General features: G+C 46.0%; 1 protein-coding gene across 1 annotated transcript in view; it reads right to left on the reverse strand.

Annotated features, from left to right (window-relative positions):
• UBE2O (ubiquitin conjugating enzyme E2 O) overlaps nt 1-27,847 on the reverse strand; it is a 28,969-nt gene that overhangs the window by 721 nt on the left and 401 nt on the right. The window contains 16 exon segments of the mRNA XM_010174458.2: nt 1-213; nt 2,904-2,961; nt 3,676-3,879; nt 4,422-4,558; nt 5,479-6,136; nt 8,479-8,568; nt 9,640-9,765; nt 10,867-10,979; nt 12,459-12,613; nt 15,406-15,902; nt 16,706-16,856; nt 17,697-17,806; nt 18,457-18,600; nt 20,352-20,415; nt 21,929-22,026; nt 22,931-23,041. The exon segment at nt 1-213 is cut by the window's left edge and continues 41 nt beyond it. Of these exon segments, the coding sequence (XP_010172760.1) occupies nt 1-213; nt 2,904-2,961; nt 3,676-3,879; nt 4,422-4,558; nt 5,479-6,136; nt 8,479-8,568; nt 9,640-9,765; nt 10,867-10,979; nt 12,459-12,613; nt 15,406-15,902; nt 16,706-16,856; nt 17,697-17,806; nt 18,457-18,600; nt 20,352-20,415; nt 21,929-22,026; nt 22,931-23,041 (2,929 nt within the window).

Below are 27,847 nucleotides of genomic sequence, written 5' to 3' on the forward strand. Positions count from 1 at the left end.
GGGACACCAGGCGCCAGCCGTTGCAGCGGAAATGCTCACGGATTTCATGCTCAAAGACTTCCACCGGCCTGTGCAGCAGCTGCATCATGGACTGCACCACCCGGATCAGGGTCATCTCGTTGTAGCAGCGGCTGTTCTCATAACCCTCCTGGAGGCCCCGGTCGCTGTCAAAGCCTGCTTCGTTGTAGTAGGGCTCGTTCACTAGGATGAGACCTGCCAGGAGAAAGGGAGACCAAGGAGTTAAGGGAGGAACTTTACTGTGAATTGACATCCGAGGCAGATGCTGCTGGGGCCGGATTTCTGCCAAGGTGGTTGAGGTGTGAGGGTCCCAGCACTGCCTCGCTGAGGCATCACCCCAGCTTCACCCGCAGCCACAGCAACACAGGCAGCGCAGGGAAGGGGCTGCAGGAGACCACGCTGCAGGGAAGCCAAGCAAGTAGCAGAGGCCAGGTTGGACAACTAAGAACTCGCAGGACACCCTGGACTGGTATCATAAGGGAACCACTTGTGTGAATGGGTCTGTGGCCTTCTGCTAGGGTGGCAGGGGTCTCAAACACTGCTGAGTGTGGCATTCAAAGATCCCTGGCTGGCAAGAATAGTCTTCTACCAGTGTGATGCAGAGAGCACACAACAGCAGAGTAGGTTCAAAAGAGCAGAAGGGGAAAGGTTTCACAGCTCCTTTCCCTCCCCCCAGCAAAAAAACCACAGACACACCCAAAGCTTTTTTTTTTTCTTCTCTTAAAAGTTTTTTTGTTTTGTTTTTTTTTTTTTTCTTCCTCCTCTTACTCAGACCAAAGGCCAATCTTCACTAACAGGCTTCGAGCTGGCCAGGTTGTCCTGGTTTTTAACTGGAACGGCACTGGGTTTCTTTCTCAGTAGTTAAAATAGTGCTGTGTTTTGCTTTCATCCTGGGATTTGTTACGAGAGAAACACTGAGAACATCCCAGTGTTGTCATTTCTGTCACTGGAAGTGATGGACTTTGTGTTTTGTTAGTCTGCAAGCACAAGATCTCAGGGGGTGAGGAATATTTAAATCATTATCTGGGAACAGGCCGTGCTTGGGTGGCGGGTGGTGAGCAACTGCACTGGGTGTCACTCATTTGCATATTTTGTTACTGTTATTATTATCACTACTATTTTAATATTAGTAGTATTTTAAGCTTTTTAATTTCTATTATTAAATTGTTCTTATCTCAACCTACGATTCTCCTTACCCTTGCCCCCCAATCTGCTCCCCTATCCCCTGGGGGTGGGGGGGCAGTGGGTGAACGGCTGTGTTGGCTGCTGGTCAAGGGCTACCCCAGTGACACCATCACAGTCATTTTGGTGCCCTATGTGGGGCCCGAAGGGTTGAGATAGGGGCAATTTCAGACAGTGCTTTAATAAAATGATTCCAGTGTTGCTACATTTCATGACAGGGCTGACATCAGAACCATGGGATACGAGTCCTTACTTGCTTTTTATTGCACTGCTTATTGGCTATAAAATGCGATTCAGGGGTTTTACCATCTGTTCTGTCTGACAGTGACTGTGAGAATAGCCCAGTTTTTGTACGTGCTGTTTCCACCATCCAAAATGGGGACTGATAAAGCAATTGGGGGAAAAGAACCCACAAACCCTCAGCCTCTGGAGACAACTTCTGTCAGGCATGAAGGAGATGTATCCCATCAAGGATGATATTGTACTGCAACCAGGGGTAGGCAAATGGACTACCATGGATAAAGGTATCCAGCTTTTGAGGGGATCTGGCTGTGCTAGAACTGATTTATGATGATCCAGACAATGTGCAGTTACCTGTGGATCCAGATGAAGTCTGATAGCACTTGGCTAGCAGCCAACACAGCCATGGATGGAACGTTTGTTAAAAACCAGGACACAGATCCTATCCTATCCAGCACAGTCCCATCAGAGAGTGAATGCTGTGACCCACACCAAGCTTTGTTCTCTTGCTTCTGATCTGATGTAATGACATGGATGTAGCAATGGCACTAGTACCGCCAGCCTGCTGGCAGCCTGCCACAAACTGCATTAGAGCTGGTGGAGGTGAGATCATGAGTCTCTCAAAGCCCAGGCAGCAGGAGGGAGAGAGGAAATTTTTTAAGCAGCACCAAGTTGCTCCACTAAAACATTTAGTATTTTATTTTCTAAATTTGGATCTTCAGCTTCATAAATGAGAAAAGGCTTTTCTCGTGGTGCCAATTCCCCCACAGGAGGATGCAGGTGGACTCTGAGACTTCAGAGGAGCAGAAGTTGCCTACAGACTCAAGGCGGGAACCCTTGCTCTGTGTCAAAGGTTTCTCAAGTCACATGCCTGGACTCCCTGCATAGAAAGTTGGCCTTGAGGAAGAGATTTGATTTAGTCTGTCTGCTTGCAGACTAGATATAGCAGGGCAAAGCCCTATGGCAGGAAGCCCTGGGGCTGGTCTAGACACACCCCTGATTATTCTCTGCTTCAGAAGGAGCATAAACACCAGCGTGTGCAAAAATGTGCCCAATGTAGGATGGGTGGGTGACTCAGCAGGGCTGAAAAACAGTCCTGCAAATGAAACCCAGTTTAGCAACTTCAACTAACTTTGGTAACTGGCTTCGGGCAAAGCAGTTCACCTTTCTCAGTCAGCTCAAGAATAACAAGCAAAACAGCTCTGTGCTTAGCTGCTGCAGTGAGAAGAAGAGGAAGCATTGTGTCAGAGACCTGGGATGCAGCCAAAAATCAGAGCACGAGAAAAGCTTGCACCTGCTTCAACTGCTGAACTGGAGAGATAAGGATACTGCTTTGTCCAGCAAGGTGAGAGCAAAAGGCAGCACTAACCCAACTGGGGTGGCAGATCCCAACTGTGTACCCCTCTATAAGGCTGCATCCCCTCCGCCTTTTCCTGTCCCACAGGTTCTACAGGAGCATTTACCTTGGATGGAGATGAGTACTTGAAGGAGGCTGGATTTACTGGTCCACCTTTCTGTCCCCTGAAATGCACATACAAATGTGTTAAAGGGCTGAAGCACCATCAGTGTGCTCTGTGATAGCTGTTAGATGAAGCAAGGCCCCAGCTTCTCTGCATTCCTACCCCTAAGGTCCTATGGTTCACAGCAGGAACAAGGGACTGACATGACAAGCATGTGACATGCTCGTGTCCTGTTGTACCAATTCATCCCTCCATTCCCTTTTGCCAGCACTGCACCTCATCAGGCCAGTTCTGCCTGGAATGCTGTAACCCTACACACCAGATACCAGTTCCAACCCCTCCCCAGCTGCCCTGTCGATCTACCTGCCCAAAACACAGCATTTCCCTAGCTCTGCTTATTCCAAGTCTCCAGTTGGACTTTGTGCCACACTACATGATTTGCCTGCAATGTGGGAGACAGGGATGCAAACCACCCAAGCTGGTGTTGGCATCTCTGCTCTGTCTGACTGTGACACAGCCTGGCTGGTCTGACCACACGCTTCTCATCAAGGAAGGATGGACAAGAGCCAAATGCAGGCCCAGAAGAAGCCAAACTACACCAGTTACCTGCTCCAGACATCTAAAACAGAGCCCAAAGCCAGAACTATCCCCAGCTCAAGCATCACTTGAAACCAGAAACCACCCAGGACTCTTGGTCTGGTAGAAAGTGTCTTGTTCCCCAAAAGCAGCCTGGCACAATCCCTGCTCCCCATGGACAGGGGGATGAAAGCGTTACCTTGCCTATCCACGTCCCCAGGAGGCTGACACACACTTTGCCGTTATCGTACAGGTTGGGATTCAGTCTCCCACTGCACTGGGAGAGGTAGCGGAAGAGAGGTGGGACAGCAGGGTAGATGTTGGGGAGCTGGATGTCGAAGAGAAAGAGGCCATCTTCATAGGGCGTGCGCGTGGGCCCTTTTATAAGTGCTGAGAAGAGATCCTGTGGAGAGAGGCAATACAAGCCAGGCACTGTGAAACATCCTCTTACCTTGGTCGGGCTGTATTTACACAGAAGGAGAGGGGATGGGATTAACCTGGCCCTTGCAAGAGTCAGCTCAAGCAACACATCTCAGGGCACCTCTTTGCTAGAAGCTGCACTTCTTCTACAGCCTGTCATCAGACCAAGCTTTTGGGTCTGAAGCCGGGCTTCAGGGGGACAGCCAGCAATCCCCAAGCTGCTCACTGGTTACACCAGCCCCTTGCTGATTGCCCACCTAACTTTTCTGCTTGGTGGGACAGGCAGCTCTGTGGGCAAAGCACCCAAAATAGGTTTGCTGCAATGAGGTGCTCCCCGTTGATTGCCACCCTGACTTGGGGAATGTGAAAGCAGCCGTTCATGGTAATGAGAGCCATACTTCACAGGCTGCACACATTCCTGCAGCTCTAATGCAAAGGATTAAAGCTAAGCAGGGAATTCCAAAGAAAGCAATCCGGATGCTGAGTCCAGCACTAACACAGAGGCATTTGAGAGCAGACACTTGCCATTCGATCCTCAAAGGTTTTAACCATGATTCCATCAGGGAGGGAGGTGGCCAGGAGAGCCATCTCTTTCCGCACAGTGCTAAAGAACTTCTTTGCTTCTGGGGGCTGGAATTCCATTTTCTTGAAGGCATGAGTATCTGTGGGACAAGGAGGAGAATGAGATTAAAGCCTGCCTTTGGAAACTGCCACAGGTTCCTTGTGAAGGCAAATCTATCCATGTGTTAAACCTGTAATTTGGAAGAGTTGACTTGCTCTGGTGCTGAGCCAAGAGGCAGCCTAGAAATTATTTGATTTTTCCCATGCTGTAACAGCAGCCACAACCTGCACCTCCTGTTCTCACGGTCCCAGAAAACATTGTCCCTGTACCCCACAAGGAGCCCTGTCCCACAGCCAGGACAATGATGCATTATCACACAAACTGATGATCTTTTCTCTGCAAAACCTGAACATCTTTAGCTCTCCATCTTTATTTATACACACCTGCAGGTTCAGAACAGTTTGGCCACCTTTCCTTCTCACGTCTGGCCTGGCTCACCGAGAACCTTGGGCTCCACTGTCACCAACATTCCACACAACCAGCTGCTCTTTTTTTATTTTTGGCTGATTAACATTGGCACAAGTGAACAAGGACACTCACCCACCAAGGACACCCAGCACAAGGACACCAGCTGTTCCTGCTCTGCTCCTCAACCAATCCATCCCTGCAAAAAAGCCTGAACAAACCCTGTAGCTTTCAAGAAAGTATCTACAATGAAAGGCAACCAATCTTCACAGCCCTCTCAAGTTAGTTACCAACCTAGACAAAGGGAAGCCCACTTCTGTGGCTTGAAAAGCTATGGTAGTGCCTAGAGATGCCATCTAAAAGCCAGGTTTAAGTCCCAGAACAGATTGTGCTATAGAAGCTGTCTTAATTTCTCTTCCCCAGTTAATGAGCTGTGAAAAGGACTAGAGGACGCCCAATCCGAAAGGCCTAGAGCAAAGGTTTTGGAGAAAGAAACACTTGAGAACAGCAATGAAGGACAAAGTGTCCCACACTGGATTGACCTGAAACACTCACCTGGAGCATACTCCAACACAGAGAAGACTTCTCCCTTGGCACTGGTGAAGGTGACACCAGGCTTGCCTCCACTCTGCTGGCAGAGCACTGGTGTCTCACTGGGCCATTCTGACCTCACTGGTGTCTGTGCCTCTGCTTTTTCTTCTTTCTTCTCTGTCTCCACCATGGCTTCCATCTTTTCCTCCTCTGCAATAGCCACATTATCCAAGGTCTTCTTAAGATTTTCCTGCAGCTTTTTAATATCATCCAAGAACTTCTTCTCTCGAGTAGGTTTTTCCAGCTCCACGGTTGGGGAAGTAGGAGAGCCAGTCAGCAGCTGCTCCACAGTCATATTTTTCAGGCTTTCCAAGATCTTGATGGCCTCCTTTAGTTCCCTGAAGCTCTTTGGGGCTCCGTCCTTGCCAGCTTTCTCTGCAGCAAGATCTGCAACTGCCATAGCCACAGCTCCCTGGACTTGTTCCTCTACTTTTTTTACCTCCTCTGCTGCTGGCTCCTCAGGCTCTAACTCCTCAATTTTTGGGTGGTCGTCTTCCATGAGGCCATTGTCTGTCTCCCAGCTGTCGCTTTCATCCTCCCACTCAGAGGATGCCCCGCTGGTGCTGCCGTCAACAGAATCGTAGTCTGACTCCTCAATTTCTGATTCAATATTGTATAAGTGCTAAAGGAGAGCAGAGTTACAAGAGACTTAGGCTGAAACACAGAGGTTTTTTGTGGTTTTCAGAAGTTAGTTCTCCCCATGAAAGGGGAGCTTCCACCTAGGATCGGCTGGGCTGTTTCAACCCTTTATCTATACAGAGTTGGCTGTGTTTGATTCAAGTAACACGCTCATCAATGCCCAGTGCAGATTATGAATCAGCATAACCCCACCCTCCATCTTTCAAAGTAGGGCATTGGGGGAAAACAAAGACAAGTTTTAGGTGTGCTGCAGCCATCCCAGTGGCTGGGACCCAGCCAAGGAGAGCATGCAGGCACCAAACATCTACCTGGATGCCTCAGGGCTCCTGAACGCTGAGCTAGTTCAGGCAGTATTGGGTATCATGTGTGGAGTTTGTATTTCTGGTCCTGCTTTTGCACCAGCAACTGTGTTGGCACAGAGCCCTGGTCTGGCTGCCTCCACACTCCATCCTTCCAGAGACAATGCTGGAACCAGGAAAACATTCCCACACCAGCTTTCTTCTGTGGTACACAATGCTGCTTTAGCTGTTGTATGTCACTACTGCTTAAAATTCAGCTGGGACAATTAAGCCAAACCCAAGTTGATGAATAAGCTCTTACATAAAACATCTTCCCCTTCACTCCTGGAAGCTGAACCCATCCACACTCTGTCTAGCCTCACCTGTTATAATCATGCTTTTGCACATGCTACATCTCTCATGAGGTTTCCCTGCAGAGGCTTACACGCATACTCCAGCTACGAGCTCCAATGTAGATGCAGGGGAGCAAGAACAACTTTGTAAGACTGTCAGGAGTTTCAAGATAGAGCATTTTATCCACAGGCTTCTGACACTTGAATGATGGCCCAAGAATCCTCTTAATCTTGCAAGATATGACCACAGAGGCCAAAGTGCACGGACACTCAGTCATCTTGTCAAAGCCTTGAACTGAACCAGCACTGTTCAATCAGTCCTGTGCCACCCAGAGACAGGCAGCCAACAGGGGTTAGTTGGGTTCAACACAAGTGACTGCAGGCAGGAAAAGCCATCAAAACTCACTGCCCTCAAAGCTAATCCAAATCTGAGTCGGAAAGTTAATTAGCCAGTTATGCCATCTTTATTTTTAGAGCTGAGAAAAAGCACCCAGATAGCTCATCTCTGGACACATGGACAAGCATTGATAAATCACAGTTTTACCAACTGATAATTCACACTCCTGACATTTCCCCAACTCCCATAATTAAGCAGACGAACAGAATCGAAGGGACTGGCGTGACACAGCAGGAGCTGCTGCAGAGCCCCTGCACCACAGTGTGAGAACAGCCCTTTGTGGAGCACACATCAGACCTCCGATTGTGCCTGTGATCCAAGCACATGTGACAACAGGGGGAAGGGAGACAGCAGCCTGCTTTGTAATGCTCTAGTCCACTGCCATAGTGCAGGCATTGACTATTCTACTGTAATTAATGCAGAGCTGCTTGGTTTAAAAAGGAATCTTGATCAAGTGCTTTCTACTTGCAAATGCATCTCTGCAGCGGAGGCAGCAGTGTTCTCTGTCACAGTGACAGAGATGGGACCCTACAGAAGCAGGTCTTTTCTTATCTTTAGGCTGTCTGCCTTAATTTGAGGCAACAAGGAGAAGAGACATGGGATGAAACTGTACGTGGAGTAGTGAATAAGATTACAAGACAGTACAACAAAAACCTTAGAACAATGCAGAAGACAAATCAAGGGGGTTAAGTGGATTAGCATGGCTATATCTTGTCCTGGTATTTTTAAGTTTGCACTCAACTCCTTTCCCCTCCTGCCCTGGAAAGAGATTTGGGTCTGATCCCTAGGTTAGCTAAGGTCACAGCTTGTGGCTCTGGTCCAGCTTCTGAGGGAGCCTCTCTAGCCAAAGAAAACACTATGGTGCCATTTCACAAGCAAGACAGAACAAGCAATCTTTCAGCAGTGCCTCAGTTGGGCAATGCAGTGAACTTGGGCTCAAGTCAGAACTGACGATCCCTGAGCTCTGCAACCCCCTTTGCAAAGCAGCAGATGCTGGAGGCCTGGAGCAGAGTTGTGATCAGAGCTGTGAATGTGCAATGCAGCAAGTGAAGGGAGCAACAGTCTGTCCAGACTATATTCACAGGGAATGACAACCAATTAGTTGCCCAGTCCTCCTGACAAAGGAAGGATTTTCCCATGCTAACAGAAGTGAGAAGCCACTCTATTATATGGGAAGGCAGCAATAAATAGAGCAAGATTCCCTTACACAGTGAACCTCCCTGCACCCAGGATTTAAAATCAAGACTTATCACTCAGTTAAGGATTAGAGATATCATGAGCTGGAACAGGACCTCACCTGAGGCAGAATGATAGTCTTGGAGTTATCAGCCCACACCACCTCCACTTTACTGCTGACATCCACACGAGCCACCTGTCCGACTGAAGGCTGTGGAAACAAGAGCAGTTTGTCAGTCCCTTTTCTTTCCCAGGTATTTCAGTACAGAGCCAGGAAGGTTTTGAGAAACAGATATTCCCCAGGTTGAAGACACACATAAAGCAATGTTTGCAGCCCGCAGCAGAAGTGGCAGGAGTCCTGAGATCTCATGGCAAGGGGGACAAAAATCCTACAGATAGTGTTTCCATGAGAAACCCCACAACACTGCCACAGAGATGGGGAAAATCCCCACCCTGCAAAGAGGAGAGGACCAGGGCCATTGCAGGGCTGTGGCCTTTTGGCATGCAGCACCGCTGGGGTTGTGCCAGCAAGGGGACAGGACCTTCCCCTGCATCGGGCTGCCCTCTAGCGAGGTGACAACAGCTGGGCCACCAGCATCAGGGGCTGACAGCAGCTTCTCCCAGCAGAGAGACTGCTGCAGGCGTGAACAGACAAGTCTCAGTTGGCACAGGGTGTGCACAGTAAGTAGCATCTTGCAGTGGAAGGAGGTTATTTAGGTCAGCTGAGCAAGCTCGGATGTGTTTCATGCTGCTGAAACTAGAACCACACTAAGAGCCATACTATACCTTTTAACCCTTTTTTAGGGCAGCAGTGTCAAAAGCTGGATGTCTTCCCCACACAGTAAGGAAGCCTGTTTCCTAGCAAATAGTGTAGCCTCTACAATACAAATCATCTTCCTCCCCAGATCAGCTCAACAAAATTAACATGTACATAACTCAGATGAAAACCAGAACCCCAGTCTTCTGTTGCCAAGTGAAACTGGTTTCATGACAAATCCACCTTCACTCTTGCTCAGGAGCCCACAGAATATCCTCATACTAGAAGTTACTCTGAAATCCTAAGCAAGAGTTTTATTAAAAACCCTCAGGCACATGTTCAACTCTTGTCTCAGCTTTGTTCTTGCTCACGTTACTCATGACAACAGGGGACACTGGTACAAAACTAGCAAGCTAGGGAGTTTAGGATGCCCACGTGGAGCCTAAGGCCCTCCTATTGACTCTTTCAAGTGTCTCCACTAATACCTGGTGACGAAGCAGTTGCATAACTGTGCCCAGAACCTACCTCATCTTCTTTAGCTGTGGCTCCATCCGAGTTGCCAATGCGAATGACAATGTCAGTAGTGCGGAAGCGAAAGTCTGGATGATCAGCAATATCATACACACTCACATCCTCCTCCTCCCCGATCAGCTGCATTGGAGACAGAATGCGAACACGTGAGCCCCAGGATGCTGCACTGACCTTCAGAGTATGTCTTCAGCACTTGAAAGTACTTTGTGTTATATTTTGGTAATTTTCAAATTTCAGCCTCCAAGGAGCTGCTAATGTCCCTTCTTGTCACCTCATCCTGCAGCAGGTCAATCAAGGCACCACAATGAAAGGAAGCAGATATTCTGTCTCATCTGTTCACCCTCACCTTTACTTCAGGTTCCACGTTGCTACAACCACGAGACATGCAAGAACAACATTTTATTCCCTTCTGAACACTCAGATTTCTCAATGCAGTTCATTGGGGCCCAAAGGGTTAGAGAGTTTACTTTTGAAATGATCCAAGGGAACAGGAAGTGTCTGACAAAAATCTTGTCAATTAATGGGAAGCATCTTTCCTTTGATTTCTCCTGGAGGAAGAGAGCTATGAGCCCACAGATAATGAGAAACAGGTGAAGTGGAACATAACCCCAGGCTAGACTGATGTTCTGCTTCTGGATGTAAAGGGCTCTGCTCAGCTATGGCCACACATTGTCTCCCATCCTAAGGCAGAAAGCAGTACACCAGATTTGCGTGGTTCAAGTCCCCCTCAGCTCCAATTAGACTGTAGTCTTATCAAGACACTGCAAAATACAGTGTACCTACAAGCCTTGAGAAAAAGGTATCAGGCTGACTGTAGGCAATAGTGCCTGGCAGAGACAAGCAGGACAACGTGCAATAGATTGATTCTCTTTCCATGAACTAGCAAAGACATGGGAAGGAAAAATTCTTACAGTGAACTCAAATAAACTGTTTGTGACAACTTCAGCAAAAATCTTCACCCGTACTAGAGCCTGATGTTGACTATGCGATGTAAACTGTCAGCTTGGTCTTTGCTGCCTTGCAGGCATGTACAAATATGAAGCAACATCACCTCTAGCTAAGCCTCCCAGGCCCAAAAGCACATTACTGTTCCCATTCTCAAGGACAAACTCCACCGCAGAGCTGAATCCCAGGCTTATCTGTGTTTATCTGTGAAGCTTGTGCTGGTTTGTGGTTGCTTTCTCTTAGCTGTTTCCAACAGGCAGTAGCTCCTGCACTTACCTCCACATCATCTCCGCTGGATTTCAGCTTGAACCACTTCACCACACAGGTACGGCCAATATGGTCACCAGACTGCACGACTCCATATAACCCAGGATCCTGGGAGCTCTGAGCTTTTGGTCGCAATGGTAGGGAAGAAAATAGACAAGTTAAGTGGAGGAACACAGAGGCTGTCAGCTCCCAAGCTCTCACAGCTGAAGCCTTCCATTTGTGAACAGCATGAAGAAAAACAGTTCTTCCTGCTAACGAGCTGCATTTTAATGGAGCATGGAGCAATGATAAAGTAAGATTAGCCTCCATTGGACTGGGTAAACACATTCACTTTGGGACCGCTTTCGAGCTCCATCACCAAGAGAAAACACTCTGTCACCTTAGTGCTCTGCTCTCCAGATTAGCTCCACATCAAGACTGTCAGAGTTTTTGGGCAGGCTGGCCAAGAGCTCCCTGAAAACAGCCCTGGCTGCTAAGCTCTTAATCTAGAAACACGTGCCACCCACAACAGTTTTGCTCCTCTGGAAAAATGGACTAGACAACAAAGGTGGAAGGCAGGCAGGGTGCAGGTAGGTACACACGTGGGCACACGTGCATTGGGGATCCCACAGCATCAAAGCTGAGCCTGGACTGTTATCCAGCACACTAGTATCCACATTTCTTTCAGATTTATCTGGCTGACAAGGATCCACTTTCCAGCATCCTTAGTAGGGGGACACAAAGAACTGTGGGCATCCCAGACTGCTTGGAGAATATATTTGACACACAGAGGAATACGTATTCCCAGAGGCCAGACTAGAATGGCAGAGCCGGAGCTGATGGATAACATTAGTTTCCTCAAACTACATATAACCCACAAGACCAGTCAGACTATTACTTATCACAGATTAAAATTACTCATCAAAACAGTTTTGGTTTGTTTTGGTTTTTTTTGCTAAGCCAGCTCTCACTCTTCCCAATCTGACAATATCTTGTGCTCCCCATTGCTGAGGGTCTCCCCCTGCTAGAAAAGAAGAAGAGCTGAGAGCCAGACAGTGTATATTAATATTTCATATCCAAAAGCTGTAAGTCTCCTTGAACTTGTACTGTGACCCTCACACTAGCGTCACCAACTGGTTTGGTGAAGAAAAGGGATGCAAGAAGATGCCTCTGGATCCCAAAACCCTCCAAGAAAAAAAATGGAGGGTCATGATAGACAAGCCGTACAGAGAAAGCAACCTGAGGTGAGCTGTTCATTTCTCCCCTGCACCATCGTTCTGCAGGACAGCTCAGAGCCATTCACTTTCAGAGAGGTGGGCCACCTGCACTCTACAGAAATGCTGAGAATCCCAGCTTTACTCCTTAGGATTTACTCCTTCCACAATTTGCCTGTTGTCATAGTTCAGCTTGGTATTTAAATAATGGTTCTCTGTTGACATTCATGTTAAGTCAGTTGAATCACTGTCTGTCCCTTGTTAGGCTCATGCCTACCTCAAGTGAGTACTACTAACAGCTACCATAAAAAGGGCTACAACATACATTAGGAGATCCAGACTGAAGAATATTTTGCAATTAAGAGCATGTTTGTTCCCTGAGGAGAGCATTGTTTTGACACCCAATACCTCTTTTGTCCACCACAAAATCCCCAGGGCAGAACTCGTTGTTGTCCAGATGATGGACTGGAATCAGCTCATTGGAGCGAATGTTTGTCTCCACGGTGCCATCCTGCCACATCACATCAGCTGAAGTCATCGTGGTCACCACTTCTACAGCAACCCTGGGAACACAGAAAGGCAATGAGTTACCACAGGGAACGTGCATGAGCACAACCAGAACGTGATGCTGCCAACATCAAGAATCAAGATGGATTTCAGCAACACAAGGGTACACACATCAGCAGGCTGGGAATTGAGTCAGGAAACCCCATCTAGGCTCAGTGGAAGCAGCTACACAGCAGGCTTTGTTTTGACAGGTTCTCAATCACTGCAGATGTTACACTGCTGCAAGTCTATATTGCAGGAGGACTTACTTTCCAGGGAGCTGATGCTGAGATCAGTTTTATTCCTAGTGGACCAAATTAACATCTACTAGCACCCACTTTCTACCCCTGGCAGAGGCAAGACAGAAGCTTCAAATACTTTGAAACTTAAGACCTTCTTCACTGAAGCACCTTCTAGCCTGGCAGCTCTGAGGAGTCTTTGAAGCTAGGAGTACGGGAAACTGGAAAGGAAAGAAAGCAGCATCCATCTCAGCCCTTCCAGAAAGGAAAAAAAGGAGGCAACACATTGAATGTGGGTAAAGCAAAATGATTTTGTTTAAAAAAAGCCTCCTTCCCAGCTGTTCAAACACATACATGTGTCTCTCTGAAACTCAAACATGCAACAATGGACCACACGCTGGTACTCTGCTGTGGAGCTTGACAGAGTTGCTTGAGGAGGCAAGTTGCTCAGGGGCAGGAGGAACAGAGCTGCAGTCTAGCTGGACAGACTCTTCTAATGAGCCCTCCACCATTTTCATCTCTTCTACAGCACAGAACAAATAGAATCCCATGCTGATTTTAAATCTTGTCTTTATTTTGCTGGACAAGCCTTCCAGACATAACACAAGTGCTGCATTTATATTGGTTTCAAGTCAAACCATAAAGAAGAAACAATAGGCCAATACAACTGTCTTCCCCCCAGCCCTGTTTTTTATGAATGTCAGAGAAATATTTTTAAGTAGAAATAATATGAAGTTTCTAGTAGGGCCAGCATTCAACAACAGCAATTATCAGAGAAGGAAATCTGCAACAGGTCAAGTGTGGTGGGTGACATGCCAAGAGATGGTTCCTTGGGGCAAGTAGGGGCATGCACAGCTGAGGATGGGAGAGTGGAAAGTCAGGCCACCCAAGGAAATTATACAGTCCAGTTTGCAGCACAATTTATGCTGCTTCACAAACAAATTCACATCTTGGCATTAGTAAAAATCCCTGTATTTCCTCACTGAAAAAATAACCAGAGGTCTACGTGCTGCCCAGAGAGCTGCAGCAGGTCATTAAAGGATGGTAAAGCCACATGCTGAGTTGGCCCCCTGCAGTCAGAGATGCCCATGAGCTGACACATCAGATCTGGTGACTAACTGCAGCAAGCCCATCCACTTTGCATTTCTCAGCAGTGCTTGGCAGCACACCTACCGATGGTCTCACCAGCTTCCTCTGAATATTCAAACAGTGAAGACCCCTCGTACTGAGCTGTGACCAGTTGCCACACACACCCTTTAAAGTATCCGCTGGGGTTTCACATTCTGTGCTGAAAAAAGCCACTATTTCTTATTCTCTATGACATGGTCATCTCTGAAAAGTGTCCCATCATCTGATCTCTGCGTTCCCTTGTACAGAGCTGGCCACATCCAGCACAGGAATCTCTCGGTGTTGTCACAGGGATTGCTCCCCACTGCCTGTACGGTGCAGAAAGCTACCAGGTTTACTAGCTAAGCTCTTCTTAACAAAACCTGTAGTGAAGCAGAGGCAGAGACACTCAGCAGGGAGGTGAGAGGTGAAAAGTAAACAGAGAATCAGTTCCCAGGGACTCTATGATGTACTCCCATTTTTTCTTTCACTTGAATACTGCTCTGCTGAGGTTTGTGACCTTCAAATCTAATTTCTCCAACACCCACAAGGACTAAAGGAACAGCCCTCCTTGCATACAGGCAAAGCTAAAATACCTAGACAAACTGTGAATGAAGTTCATGGCATTTTCAAACTACTGGATCCCTTGAATTCTGATAATGTAACTTTTCTGGGAGGATTCTCACATATTATCTTGCACTAGTTCATTTCTGATGCAGGATCTATATATAACTAAGTAGCCCAGGGAAGCCAGCAAGCCAGGCTAGCCTGTTGTCAGATGTCTTTGCATCCCCTAAAAACATTTTAAACGTTCTCAAGTTAGGTAAAAGCTGCTGAGATCCAGTTTTATCTAGAAATGTGCAGATATATGCAGTGTCCCATCCCCCCCTCCAGCTACTGCAATCAATTCCTCCAAGGTTCAAGGAGTGCATTTTGGTTATTGAAAAACCAATTAAAAATATACTGCTGGCAAAAGTTGTAGGTGTCTCTCCAGGGCAGGGTAAGGATAAGAGACCACTGCAGTGTGAAGGTCTGCCAGCACAGACCTCCATGCTCATCTGGAGACAGCTATCTCGGGATAAGCTGTCCATTCCCGCCAGCATGGTCTACCCTCAGCCTCTCTGCAGAAGCTGCCAATGAGGTAACCAATTAGTGTCATGTTTAAGTTGTATGATCTTTATTCACCTGTCTCTTTGTGCACAGTCTAGCGCAGCACAGATATTCTGTAGGTGCCCTGAGGCATAGCTGAGATAGAACAGCATCACTGACAGGCCACAGTTTCATCAGAAGCTGGACTAAGACCAAGCTCATCACAAGATAATCACTGTTGGTAACTACCAAGCAGTGCCCTAACATGAGGCACACCATCATCCTCCACGCAAGCTGAGGACGTGGTTTACGTCTGAGAACTTCGATAAGGGAGATTTTGGCAAAGTATACTTGGGTTTGGAAATCCAACTCACCTGTCCCCTGGCTTAAACTCTCGTGAAATCTTGGTCTTCTTCTTCTTGTGCTTCCGTTTCAAGTTTTTGATGGAAAGAGGGATGCTTTTCTTACGGCCAGTGCCGCTGCCACTCTGGGACGAGGCAGTGGAGCTAGCAGAAGAGGTGACAGAGCTAGTGTCATCAGTGTCATCAGCTGCTTCATCATCAGCATCTTGCTCTACTGACTGAAGTCGGTAGTCGGACGACCCTTCGTCTTTCAGCAGAAAAGGAGGCTGCTGCTGTCGTGCTCCCCCTTTCTCCTTCCCTATTTCTTCAAGCTGCTCCTCCTTTCTCTCCCCAGGACTCGGGGTCCTGTTGGAAGAGTCATCCAGCTCACACTTTGATCCAGGCTTAAACTCTTCTGATTTTTGGTCAGCAGCTGCAGCAGACTCTTTGTCAGGGGCTTCACTGGTACCCTGAGACTCTGGGGAGCATGACATGATCTTCACTATCTGCTTCTTCAGCAGCCGCCTCACCTAGAGAAAGCAGACCTGGGTCAGACAATACACCCGTACACTCAGCAAGCTGCCAGTCAACCTGGGGGATGGTTAGCTTTGCACACAGAGGACAACAGCAGTCCATGGGCCTCTGCACACTTCACCTGCACCAGAGTATTCTGCAAACCAGCATCTCACCACTGCTCTACTCAGGAGCAGCACTGAACTAGTCCAAGAAAAGTGAGCTTTGCTCCTTAGGGCTATTTTAAGCATGTTCTGAACTTTTTGTTATGGAAGGTCTCAAGAGGCTGCAAAAGTTAATCTGTTTAACAGACACAGCTATGCAGGGAGGTCACCATCCACACTGATGATATCCTGTTATTCTAGGAACACCGCTGCTCTACAGCTAGCGTGTAGAAACTATAGCATGACTCATCTGGCCTGGGAAGTAAAGGCTTTCTTGTCTCACTGTAGCAAGGATTTAACCAAACAGTTCAGCTCCATGAGAAACCTGAGGTCAGGCTAATGGAAATGACATGTGTTTAACAGTCCTGGCTGCCAGAGCACACCAGCTCTGACACAGCTTGACCTGTGCAAGGTGACACGTCTATGTTTGAGGTCCATGTTCTGTCATGGCATTAGCTGCATGCTTCACTCAGTGCAGTCACACTACTGTAGAAAGTGACTCGCTGCTGGCAACAAGTAGCCATTACTCTTTACAACAACCACTTCAGGAGTCACATTTCAGGACTACCTGACTACCAGGAAGATTTCTGCTTTAAAAGCCACAGCGACCAGAAATGCCTAGAGAAGTCAATACCTCCCTCGACCCCTCAACTCACCTTTTTGGCAACTGATCCTTCACCCAGGACACAGTTTCTTTCAGGGCATTCACAGGTGATTTTTGCAGGTTCCACTTTGTCTGGGAACACATAGAGGCACCTTTCCCCAAGCTGCCTTTGGGCATGGTCAAAGCACCCCAGACGCTTTACCCTGGTAGAACAGGACGACAGCCATGAACAAAGTGCAAAAGCAGTAACAGAACCTAGTAGTGACCAAGGCCTTCACAAGGCTGGCATGACCTCATGCCAGTGGCACTTCTTCTGGGGTGGCAGAAGCTAACACCACACCAAATCTTTTCCAGGCACACAATTCTAAAGGAGGAGTGGGAATCTCACCAGGGACTGGGTGGGGATACAAAGAGTTTGGGTGGGACACCAGTCACTCCTCTAGCTCCCCCTCCCAAAGACAGCTGCCAATAGACATTTGAAGTTGTCACGGCTTTTTTTGCTGTCATCTCAGAGCTCCTCTACTCCAGCTTCCTTGTGAGCTCCAGGCAGGAACCACGGTGCATTGTGCTATTACTCATCCGACTTTTCTTTCCCAGTTTTGTCCAGCCCATTTTTGCAGCTGTAGCCTGCAGAGGGCACCAGATGCTCCCTCAGCACCAGCCCAGGTCCAGAGCAGGACACCTTCACTGCCTCCTGCTCACACGGCTGAAAGATGAAGCCTGCTTCAGGCACAAGTGGAAGTACAAGGGAAGAAGCGAGTTGTTGCCAGACACAGCTCTCCTCTATGCATTTGTCAGCTGGAGAGTACTTGCAGAGGACTGGTGGGATGCTAGCCCATGTATTGGTAACTTAAATGTTGGCTAAAGTAATTTGGAAGCTATTCTCTCACATTTTTGAAGCTCTGGAATATACAGGCATGCAACAAGGAGAAAAATCCACTGAGGACAGCAGTATTGTGTCTAATCAGTTGGTAGGTATGTCACCCATAGTCTGTGCAGGTCCTGGGTGTTGGGAGTGAAAAGGGGTTTTCACCTGATCTCACCTAGACAGGTTCTCCTGGCTGATGACCGAAGGAGGGGGGCTGACACTGTCAGTACCTCCAGGACAGAAGCTTTTAGTGATCCAAGTAACCTTTAGTTCTACCACCTGTACCTACAATGTAAAGAAAGAAAAAGCCATTTAATTTTTCATCAGCTTTCCTAAACCAGTGTCTAGGATCTGAATGCACAGGAAAGCAGCAAACCTGCTTTTATCATTTCAGATGGCCAAGTGCAGTTTCACCACATCCAGAACCACTACAGCACTCCCATAGCATGGCTCTTGGCAACACCAAGAGCTGCTACAGTTTTTAACTTCAAGAAAGACATCATATGGCTTGGGAAGGAAGCTATAGTACATACAAATCAGCAGTCCACTGTCACAAAGAGACATGCTAATAGACTTGGAGCTGCTCTCTCTTTCAGCAAAGAGTCAGCAATGTTTCTCCCTTTTTGGATAACATGCAACATTAAGTTTCAATAGAAGAGGTGCTTCTACTACCCTAATGATCAGCAGTACTGGTTTCTAAGTGAATTGGCACATGATCACCTCACAGGGTGCTGACAGGGACCCATGGGAGTAAAAGTCAAGCCACACTTAAAAGTTCTGTCAGTCCACAAAGAGGAATTTGTCACCTCAGAAGAACAAAGCCACTGTGCATTTGCTCTTAGAAGGTTACTATGGCAAGCTGACTCTGCTCCAAAATGCCAGCCAGGGACCATTCTGTGCAGAAGGTGGCCACGTGTCACCTTGTCAGCCCTTACCTCTTCCACCACCACTCTGAACTTGCTCTTTGTGCTCAGAACAGGCTTCACACCCGAGAGCCACTGCACACTGGAGAAGACTTTAGAAGGCCCGATGAGGACTTGCCCAGGATAAAAGCCATATGAATCATCAAAGAAGAGACCCTGTGGGGGAAAGGGAGGGGAAAAAAAACAGCATAAGGACTCTTGCTCTTAAGATTTAAGATGTCAACATTTCTCTTCTTTCATTCATAATCAGTAAGATGAACCATAAAGGAAAAGTCTGCAAGTTGCCCATCTCAAAGTTCATTCCTCTCCTGAAGTTGGCCCAGCAGTTCCTATAGCAACCCACTTCATCACACATCCATATGGGCCTATGACTCAGTGGGGGAGAAGCAAAGGTACTTGGAAACAAAAGATGTGGATTTGCACACAAATGTTTTCAGTAACAGGTAGCCAAGATGAGCCCAGTCCTGGGCAAAGACATCTATCTCTCTTCCATGCTCTAATTCAAGCACTTACAGCTTTCAGAGCCAGACGATGCCTGCCTTCACTCCTCTGCTTGTCAAAGTTTTAAAGTATCACTCCTGTCTTAAGTGGATTAATTAAATGTGACAGTTCTTTGAAAACAAAACATGGTGGGAAACACAACAATTGCTGTCCTAGAGTTCTTTCCCACTGCTATTTAGAGTGACTTGATGAGACAAAGATTCAGAATGTGGGGGCAGACAGTAGTTTAAGGTAGATAAAATACTGAGCATAAAACTGTATCAAGTCTTGTAATTTGTCAGAAAGGATAAGAGTAGTGTGACAAGATCTAAGCCAGGTAATTCTGAGTTCAAGATCAAGAATAACACTGGAGACAACTCAGGTTTCAGACCAAACTGCAAGTCTCTAGAGGACTATGTACAATTTAAAGGCAGCCTGACTCAAAACAAGGTATCTCAAAATTGGATGCTGCTACAGCATCCATTTAGCAAGCAGAAAAAATACAGCACAATCCAAAGTAGCAGAGACTAAGATACTAGAGAATATTGAGCAAAGGACCACACCTTTTCTGTGCAAAACAAGAAAACCACAGCAGCACATCCTATTAAACAGATATTCCATTTATTCTTTGAAAAATAGGCAGCAAATTTTAACAGAAGCACAGTTTTAGATCAAAGAGACATTTGCTTTGAAATTTGGGAAGGATAAGGGCTGACTGCATTGCTAGTGCCCGAGAATTACATGTCATTCTCAGTCAATTCCCTATACCACTGCCAGGAGTGCAGTAAGGCCCTACTGATGCTGTTTGGAAGAACAAGCAAGCTGTCGTCAGCCTCTGAAGGTGAGAGGTTAGACCCCATCATCACACAGGGAGCTCTGTGTTTTACCGAAAAGCTAGCAAAACCTTCCTCACCACGTGATTTGGAAAATGCCAGTATGGTGGCAGGTGTCCATTCAGAGAATGTGATGGATTACAGTAGCAAGAGAGACAGTATTTTACATGATCTGGAAACATGCTTCTAGCAGAACACCTTTTAAACAATATGCCCTTTTCCAGAAGAGGAACAATTTTGAAAGCATTAAATGGAGAAGAGCCTTTTCAAGCACGTACAGATAGAATGAGCAGGCAGTGAACTGCCTTGACATCAGCCATCTGACTGCACGTTATGCAAGTTGTTTGCAAAGAAAGCAGTTGGATATACTAATTGTAATGCCGCCTCAAAACATGTTCATTACTAACATTACCTTTAAGCTACATCCTGTTACACTTAGTTCAAAGAAGATCTAGTAAAGTGTTTTTCAGCTATGATGCAGCATTTAATTTTTAGGAGTAGTAAGTGCCTATGGCTTTGCCTTCCCCCTCCCTTTGGCACAAAAAGCTTACAAGGTGAAGTTGATCAAAAAGACTCTCAGAACCAGAAGCTCACCGAGTCACTGACGTGAGGACAAACATCATACAGCTTGGCTCCATCTTCTGTGCTCATAGAACACCTGGAAAACAGAAAAGAGCCACAGTTGCATTTCCAGAGTCACCCATCTCAAAAGCAAACAGCATTGAATTAACTGACACTGCCTGAGCAGGTCTGTCCATGTGCCCAGCAATATATTGCTGAGCCTTCATGCTCCACAGCAAAACTGGTCGTAGACAAGCTATAAAAGCACTGCCTGGTATTTAAAGATTCCCTTCAGCATGTAAAAAAAAAAATAATAATTAAGTAATATGCAGGGCGCTGGACAAGATTTGTCTGCTGTAAAAGTCCCGTTTGTTATTCACACCAACACAGGAACCTAAAGGCAATTTTGGTGTGCTTGCTTCAGTAATAGCTTCATTTCCAGAGCGAGTTCTGGTGAGATTTCAAATGATTCATTAGAAAGAGATTCTGAGAACAGTTACCTCATTTCACATAGCAATGCATGAGCTGGTAACAGAAACCAAGCAAGGCTTTCAATTGCACCAGTAACTGCAGGCGATACAGATAGAGAAGTGCAGCTATTTTTCACTCCCAGTTTAACATATGTGCAAGAGCCTTTCAGTCTGGGTTAACCGAGAGCTAGAACAATTAAAATCAGACGCATTCACCCATCATCTGTTACAACTCTTGCATTACTCACTTCTGTTAGAAAGACTCAGAGCTGGCTGCAGGGCTGTGGGCTTGGTTTTCTTTTAAACTTCAATGTCAACACTCAATTTACAAGACAGATGGGTTATCCCTCAGCTGCCAGGCCCATAAGCCTCTTGGCCCTCCACTCGTTCCTTCCTTCCTTTTCAATAAAAAAGTCTGTTGGACAAGACAGGCCTCAGTAACAGAGTGAACATAGTGAGTTCAGTTTTAGTTCTCAGGTAACTGTCCAACGTGCACATGGAATGGAATTTGGACCCTTCTGCTGGCTTTGCAGAAAAAATTAACCAGATATTTCTTTCAATGTCTCTGGTTAAATCTCTTGAAAGTTGTGACTTTGGATTATGCCTTCATTGAAAAAAATCATTCCTAATACAGTTGCAAATAACAGTGAAAATAAAGCAATGCTGTTCAGTCTTGGGTTGCTTTTTCATGTTTGATGAAAGCCATGAGCTTGCAGGTTTCTACACTTCCACAGATTTTTTTTTTTATTTTTTAAGGTAAGAATTCTCCCTCCCTGCATCTCAGTGAAGGTATGCTCTCCTACTAAGAAAAAGGCTGGCATATGCAATCCATCTTAAACAGCTACTTTTAGAGGGGAGAAGTGCAGCTTAAAAACCAACATACTTTAGTTCTGGAGAACTGATCTGCTGGGATTGAAAAAAAAAAAAAAATAAAAAAATTGGCACCTTTCAGACAACAGCTTTTGTAGAGGGTGACCAACGAACCTCTGTGCTTTCAGAGAAAGATGTATTCTTACTTTATATCTGAAGATAATGCAAGCAGATGATTTATCAGTATGCAAGTGAGAAGCCCAGCCTGTTCCTAGTTTTCTCAACAGATCAGGATCCTGAAACCCAAGAACAGTCTTCAACAGAAAGTACCTGGCTCCGTTGGAAAGCTTGAGGATGACTTGGTTCTTCAAATCATAGACCTTGCCCAGCCAGCAGTCATAGGCTATGTAGTCACCATACATGAAAGGCTATGAAGAAAACAGGAAACAAGTCTTATAAACATCAACCCTTGTACTTTGAGCCATCAAGTGAGTCCTCAGACAATGCAGACCAGATAGCAATCTCAAAGGGATTTATGACAATAACTGCAGATCTCGCTGTAAACCAGAATAAATGTACATTGAAGAGTTTGCTTGACAGCCAGCACATAGCCTGGATTCTCCAGTTGAACAGCTCGGGCTTTCTGGGATTTTCTCCTTAAACTTGCTAAGTCGCACTTGCCTTCAGCCAATGTTAACAATTTTTATTACTAATATTCCATCCCAAGCAGAGATCCAGTGGGGATCCCTGTATCCCACTGCCTTTCCACAAGCTATTTTTTGACAAGGGTTGTGACACTCCTGCTCTTCGTTCCCAAATTATCTTTTTCTCAGAGGAAAAAGAATGATGAAATCCTACTGCACCTGGTCTCTGGAAATCATCCACCCACTCAAGAGGGAAAACCAGGTATGTTTCAGATGGTTCCAGCTCAACAGAAAGATACTCGACTCCTCTTAGCATTTTTATAGCCTGTTTAAACAACAATACTGCAGCTCAGAAGCTCTGTGCCACTGACATGAGGCTGCCCCATCAGGTCATTGCACCAGCCCATCTCAGTGCAGAAGTTCTCACACAATTTAATGTCAGCCTAACCCTCCAAGTCTATTTGGTTTCAGCAATGTGATCAGAAACACAGAACAGACGGGTAGATGAGGTGATGCTGCTTCATCTTCTTCCAGGGAGGATGCTTTCAGTAAGTTTAAAATAAAACCAAACCGCAGATGCATCTTGCACAATATGTGTGCCTCCCTTGCATGTGTTACTTGGAATAAAGCAGCATCCCTCCAAACCACCAAGCTCTGGCTCCCACGTGTGTTTTGGCTGTGTTCTCACCCAGATATGTTGCAGGTCTTTGCTGTTGACAGGGTAGAGGATGCAGTTGGTTCCTACCAGCTTCACAGCACACTCTATGTTGACATCAATTACAGTCCCACACTGGCTGTCCTGAAAACACAAGAGAAAAAGGGTTTATCACCTAGGGAAGGTCTTACATACACATGTGTGTGCTCTGTACACAGATGGGAAGTGCAGAGACAAGTCTCAAGAGTAAATCCCCTTCTTAGCCTTCAGACTCTTGTTCTGAAGGGGCATTTCACATGACCCTATGACAACTCAGAAGGCAAGATCACTATTAAAGACCTGCAGTGTCTTCTTCCCAGTTAAAATTTACAATGGCTGCTAATGCAGCAGCCCAGAGACTCCTGCATATGGTCAAACAAGACCACACTACGTCAGGTCATTAACATTTACCTGCTTTAAAATCAGCCTGGCTCCTTGGTCTATTTAACTGAACAGATCTCTGCAACATCATAAGACCATCCTGCAGGTACTGCCCTGAGCTGGCAAAGGCAGAGATAGATGATCAACCCCAGAACACAAGAGAAAACCTTTAAAGCTATCTGTGAGTTCTCATGTAAAGCTTGATTTTGCAGGCATTATAAATGGTCTTCACTTGCTGCCATACTAAAAAAAATCTGGTACCTTTCATCAGATGTCAAGGTTTCAAGTCAGATAATTTATGGTTGGTCCAATTATGAGATGGTTGTCATTATCTCCCTCACTTTTTAGCAAAGTTTTAATCTTTTTTGTCCCCAAGAAAATAATGCATGCTGTCAAGAGCCTTCTGGGGATAGTTTGGCAAGGAGCACACAATATGCATGTTGCTCACACATATGGCGGAGGCCTGCAAGGAAGGGCTGCTAACCCAAATACTGTCAAATGCAGCAGCTGCCCTGGCCTCCTGACAGCTGGGACAATCAATACTCTTATTTATTAAAGACCACAAATCCGTTATAAAAGCTGACTGAGGGCCAGCATGACAAATGCTCTGGTATCAGCAACTTCTGAAGCTGTCCTTATCTCAAACATCAAGGTCTCTGCTCCAACAGGACTCGAGGGTAACACTCGAAGGGCTTACACCCTGCCAGAAGTGCATTTGTTTGCTCAGTCCACTTACAAACACGCTGTTCTTTTGACCATGTTAAATATTTATTCAAGGCTTTCACTCAAAGCCCTGGGCAGCCCTTTTGGGAGTTCAGAAGTTTGCTGATGCTCAACTCATCCCATCTCATCTTGAGGACTGATAGTTAAAGCAAAGACACCCTACAGACACCCACACTTCAGGATAATTCCTGGACAAATTGCTCAGCCCATTTGGCTGATTTGCTTTCTACCTGTCTGCTGCAAGTTCTCTTCCTCACATCACACAAACCCTGTGCTCCTCAGCACCCCGGCTCCCAAAGAGCCAGCGATGAGGAGAGTGGGTCCTGCCCTGCAAGTCAGTCATGAATAGCTGTTCCAGGATGGCCAGGAGGTCTGGGAGAGTCCAAAGCAGTAAGAGCTCATTCCCTCCAGCTGCTCCACATATCACTCCCATTTCTTTCTAGAAAGAGAAGCAAGAGGGAGCCTTTCCCAGTTACAGCTCCATTATGACAGACAGCAGCTAAGCCTGACGTAGCTCACAGGCTGCACAGGCTGCCAGGAAAGAGCCTAACAGAGCTGTTCTGTAACCCTCACCTGAAACCATTCTGCCAGAACTATACCAGATTCATGACAGCTGCTGCCAGCATGACTGGAGCTGTAGGATGAGCAAGGCCTGCTCAGAAGTTGCACCTGCTCAACAAACCCACAGCTTGTGAAGGCCAGAACACAGCCACCTACCCTGCTTTTCCTCCAGATTAAGCTAAAATAAGTATGCCCAGTCCATCCTCTGCCCATGCTTTGCAGTTCAGGCCCTGTGTTTTAGATTTCTTAGTAGTCAGGACCAAAAAAAAATCTCAAGGAATCAAACCTCTTGCCCTACACTGAGCATTTCAGAATTAATTTTTCCTTTATCAGCAGCCAACATGACAGCAGCTCTGAGACACAACACAATCCAACACCTGCAGTTTCTGTGGATCATTTCATCTGCAGGTCTAAATGGTCTCTTTTATTGATGGTGAAAGAATAACAAATAATAAAACTGTGGCAACTGACACACCAACACCCTCTGCTCACCCTCTAAGTGTCAGTTTCCCCATGGAGAAGGTGCCTGCACCACCCTACAATCCCGCGTCCCACCTAACACGGTTGGGTGCCACCTACTCATGGGCAAGAGCACTGGGCTTTGTTCAGCTTGCTTCTCCTTCACTTGCAAAATGCTTGAGCAAGCACAGAGCTCTGTCTGTGGCTAAGAAAGCAGAGATCAATATTGTGAACAGCCCCAGAAGCTACAGTTGAGTCACAGCTCTGCTCCCTCACCTGCCACCAAACCTTTGTTTATTATGAGTTTATTTATTTCACTGTCACATGAAACATTAGCCTGCGACTGGAGAGGCAGATTTGCAGGCTGAAGGGCTCTGCTGAATCACTCTGTGAGATTATAGCAGTGCTCAGCAATGCAGTCCCTGAGCGAGAAGTCACCAACTTGTCTCTTGTCTTCCAGGGCAGGTCTACAGCCAGAGCACAGCTCCCCATCATCCTGCTCATTAGATGCTCCCATTAAAGAAGGAGCCAAATGAAATGAGCCAACATTTCACAGTTCTGTTACAAAAATCAATTTCCATCAACTGCAACAGTAGAACTAGAAAAGGGAGGTAAATGATTTTGGTTAGAAGAGTTGATGGGTTCAAGCCCTGCTCACTCCAGATTTAAGTGCCCTCCCTATGCTTTCTTCCTGCTGCTCCTGGTACCCTGACAGCATGTACCACACTGGAGAAACCGAGTACTTAAGCAGCAAATGGATGAAGTGACTCTTTTCCTTCCCTATGAGACAAGGTTTTCAGGCAGACCAGCAAACTCCTATCTGAGAGAAAAGCAGCTCAGCAAGCATAGGCTGCAGTCCCACATCTTCCACCCCCCATCCTTCTACTCTTTCCAAAAGCTCTCTTTTCTATTAAGGGGATCTTTACACCACCCTCTTATTCCTTTATTTAAAAGGGACAGCATAACCCACCATCCCTTTGAAGCAACAAAATCCAGATGTCTGACAGATTACAGACCTACTTCTAATCTTTCCCTCAAATTAGCCTATCACCTGGAAAAACGAACTCTGCCACTCTCACCACTTCTCATCCAGCTGGATCAGACTTACAGTCCCAACTGCATTCAGAGAAAATGATCTCATTTTATGCATTACCCCCTGAAGCAGTCTTTCTCCACACTCAGTGCTAGATGAGAAGCACATGAATTTGAGTCAGCTCGCTTCTCTTGAGGAACAGAGAATTTTGAGTCCATCCCGCTCAAGGTTAAAAACAAGCCCTAAGAGAGTGCGGTGAATACAGAATAAGTTCCACGTTGTACATTTGCCAGGCCAACTGGTGCAGGGCAACCATCCCACATCCTGAATTTTGGCAGGCTGACACTTGCAGATTTTCTATTTTAAATGCTCTTGTAATTTTTGGAAGACATCTGATTACAACTGAAGGTTTTCTTTGTGATAGAAAGGGTTTGTTTCCTTTACCAGTGACATTTAAAACACACTTGAGGGTAAGGTGAAGTAAAGTGATCTTCAGATTTGATATGCTTTTGAATAGAGAGAAGAAATTGAGTTATACTCTCACCATTCTGCTAATTAAAAAAAAAAAAGAAGTTATCAGCCTCTAGTACAAATGATGAAGCAAAAGCCAGTGTTTAAACATGCAAACAGTCAATAAATGAGTGTGCAAAACAACTGCTGGGTAATGTATCTACCAATACACATACAGCAAGACACAGAAGCCAATTTCTGCTCAGATGAGTATGAAAATTGCAAACAAAAGCAGTCCATCCATGTTTGGCAAGGGAAGAACAACTTGCTGTCCTGAAAGCTTAAAATGACTTTAAGAAGTACTGAAGAACAAACAGCTGAGTGGCAGGACTCAAAGCATCCCTCTGAGTGAGTAGAATACACTACAGAGTCCAGTTGTGTCAGGTTCAACTCTGAGCAGCTGATATTTCAATTTGCTAGATGTTCATTCTTTTGGATTGAAATGCTTCCATAAAGCTGCAGTTTTAGTAAGGTATTTTGACTCCAAATTTCCATTTCAAACAACAATTACATTTCTTAAGGAAATAATTTGTTTCAGCATTTTTCAAATTAATTTTTTTTTTTTTCCCCTCTTCTTCTCTATGGAGCATTGTGTGAAAAAGGGTGGGTTTATCTTTTTTTTTTTTTTTAATTAACAAAACCTGTTTTATTAAAAAAAAACAAACCCAAAACACCCAGGTCAAAGAACGGCCTTCCCCATCCCTGCACCAGGCTGCACACCATGTGGTGCAACTGCAGCAGTTAGTGGCCAGCTGCCTGCTTCATCACAACCTTGGTAGCCACACATTGCTGGAAGTAAGTCAAGAGAAGATACAGGCGTGGCACAAAGCAGGCCATATGGCTCAGGGTTATAGGTTAGATGTGAGCAACAGCAAGAAATTGCCAACCTAGCTAAGCTCTTAAAGAGACTCCATCTCATCTGACAATTGATACTGAACAATGTTCCCAGTTTTTCCTACACAAAAACCCAAATCCACTCATCTCCAATAAGCACAAATGCTGTACAACTAGAACAGAATGACTAGGACTTAAAATGGTATCCAGAAAGAGTAAAAATAACAACTATAGGCTGCTGATTAAGAACCAGCTTGCCTTCTGTCAACCTGGCTGTGTCAGATGCTTCAGTGTGGGGATTTGCTGTATTTCTAGGAAAAACTGGACAAGATGGTGCCTACTGTAGATTGAGAGGACTCCCTGAAAATATTTCCTCCAAATTCTCTACCATAGCACGCCAAAAGGCATGC

This window comes from Antrostomus carolinensis, unplaced genomic scaffold, assembly GCF_000700745.2.
Source record: "Antrostomus carolinensis isolate BGI_N321 unplaced genomic scaffold, ASM70074v2 scaffold17218, whole genome shotgun sequence".
Taxonomy (NCBI): Eukaryota; Metazoa; Chordata; class Aves; order Caprimulgiformes; family Caprimulgidae; genus Antrostomus; species Antrostomus carolinensis.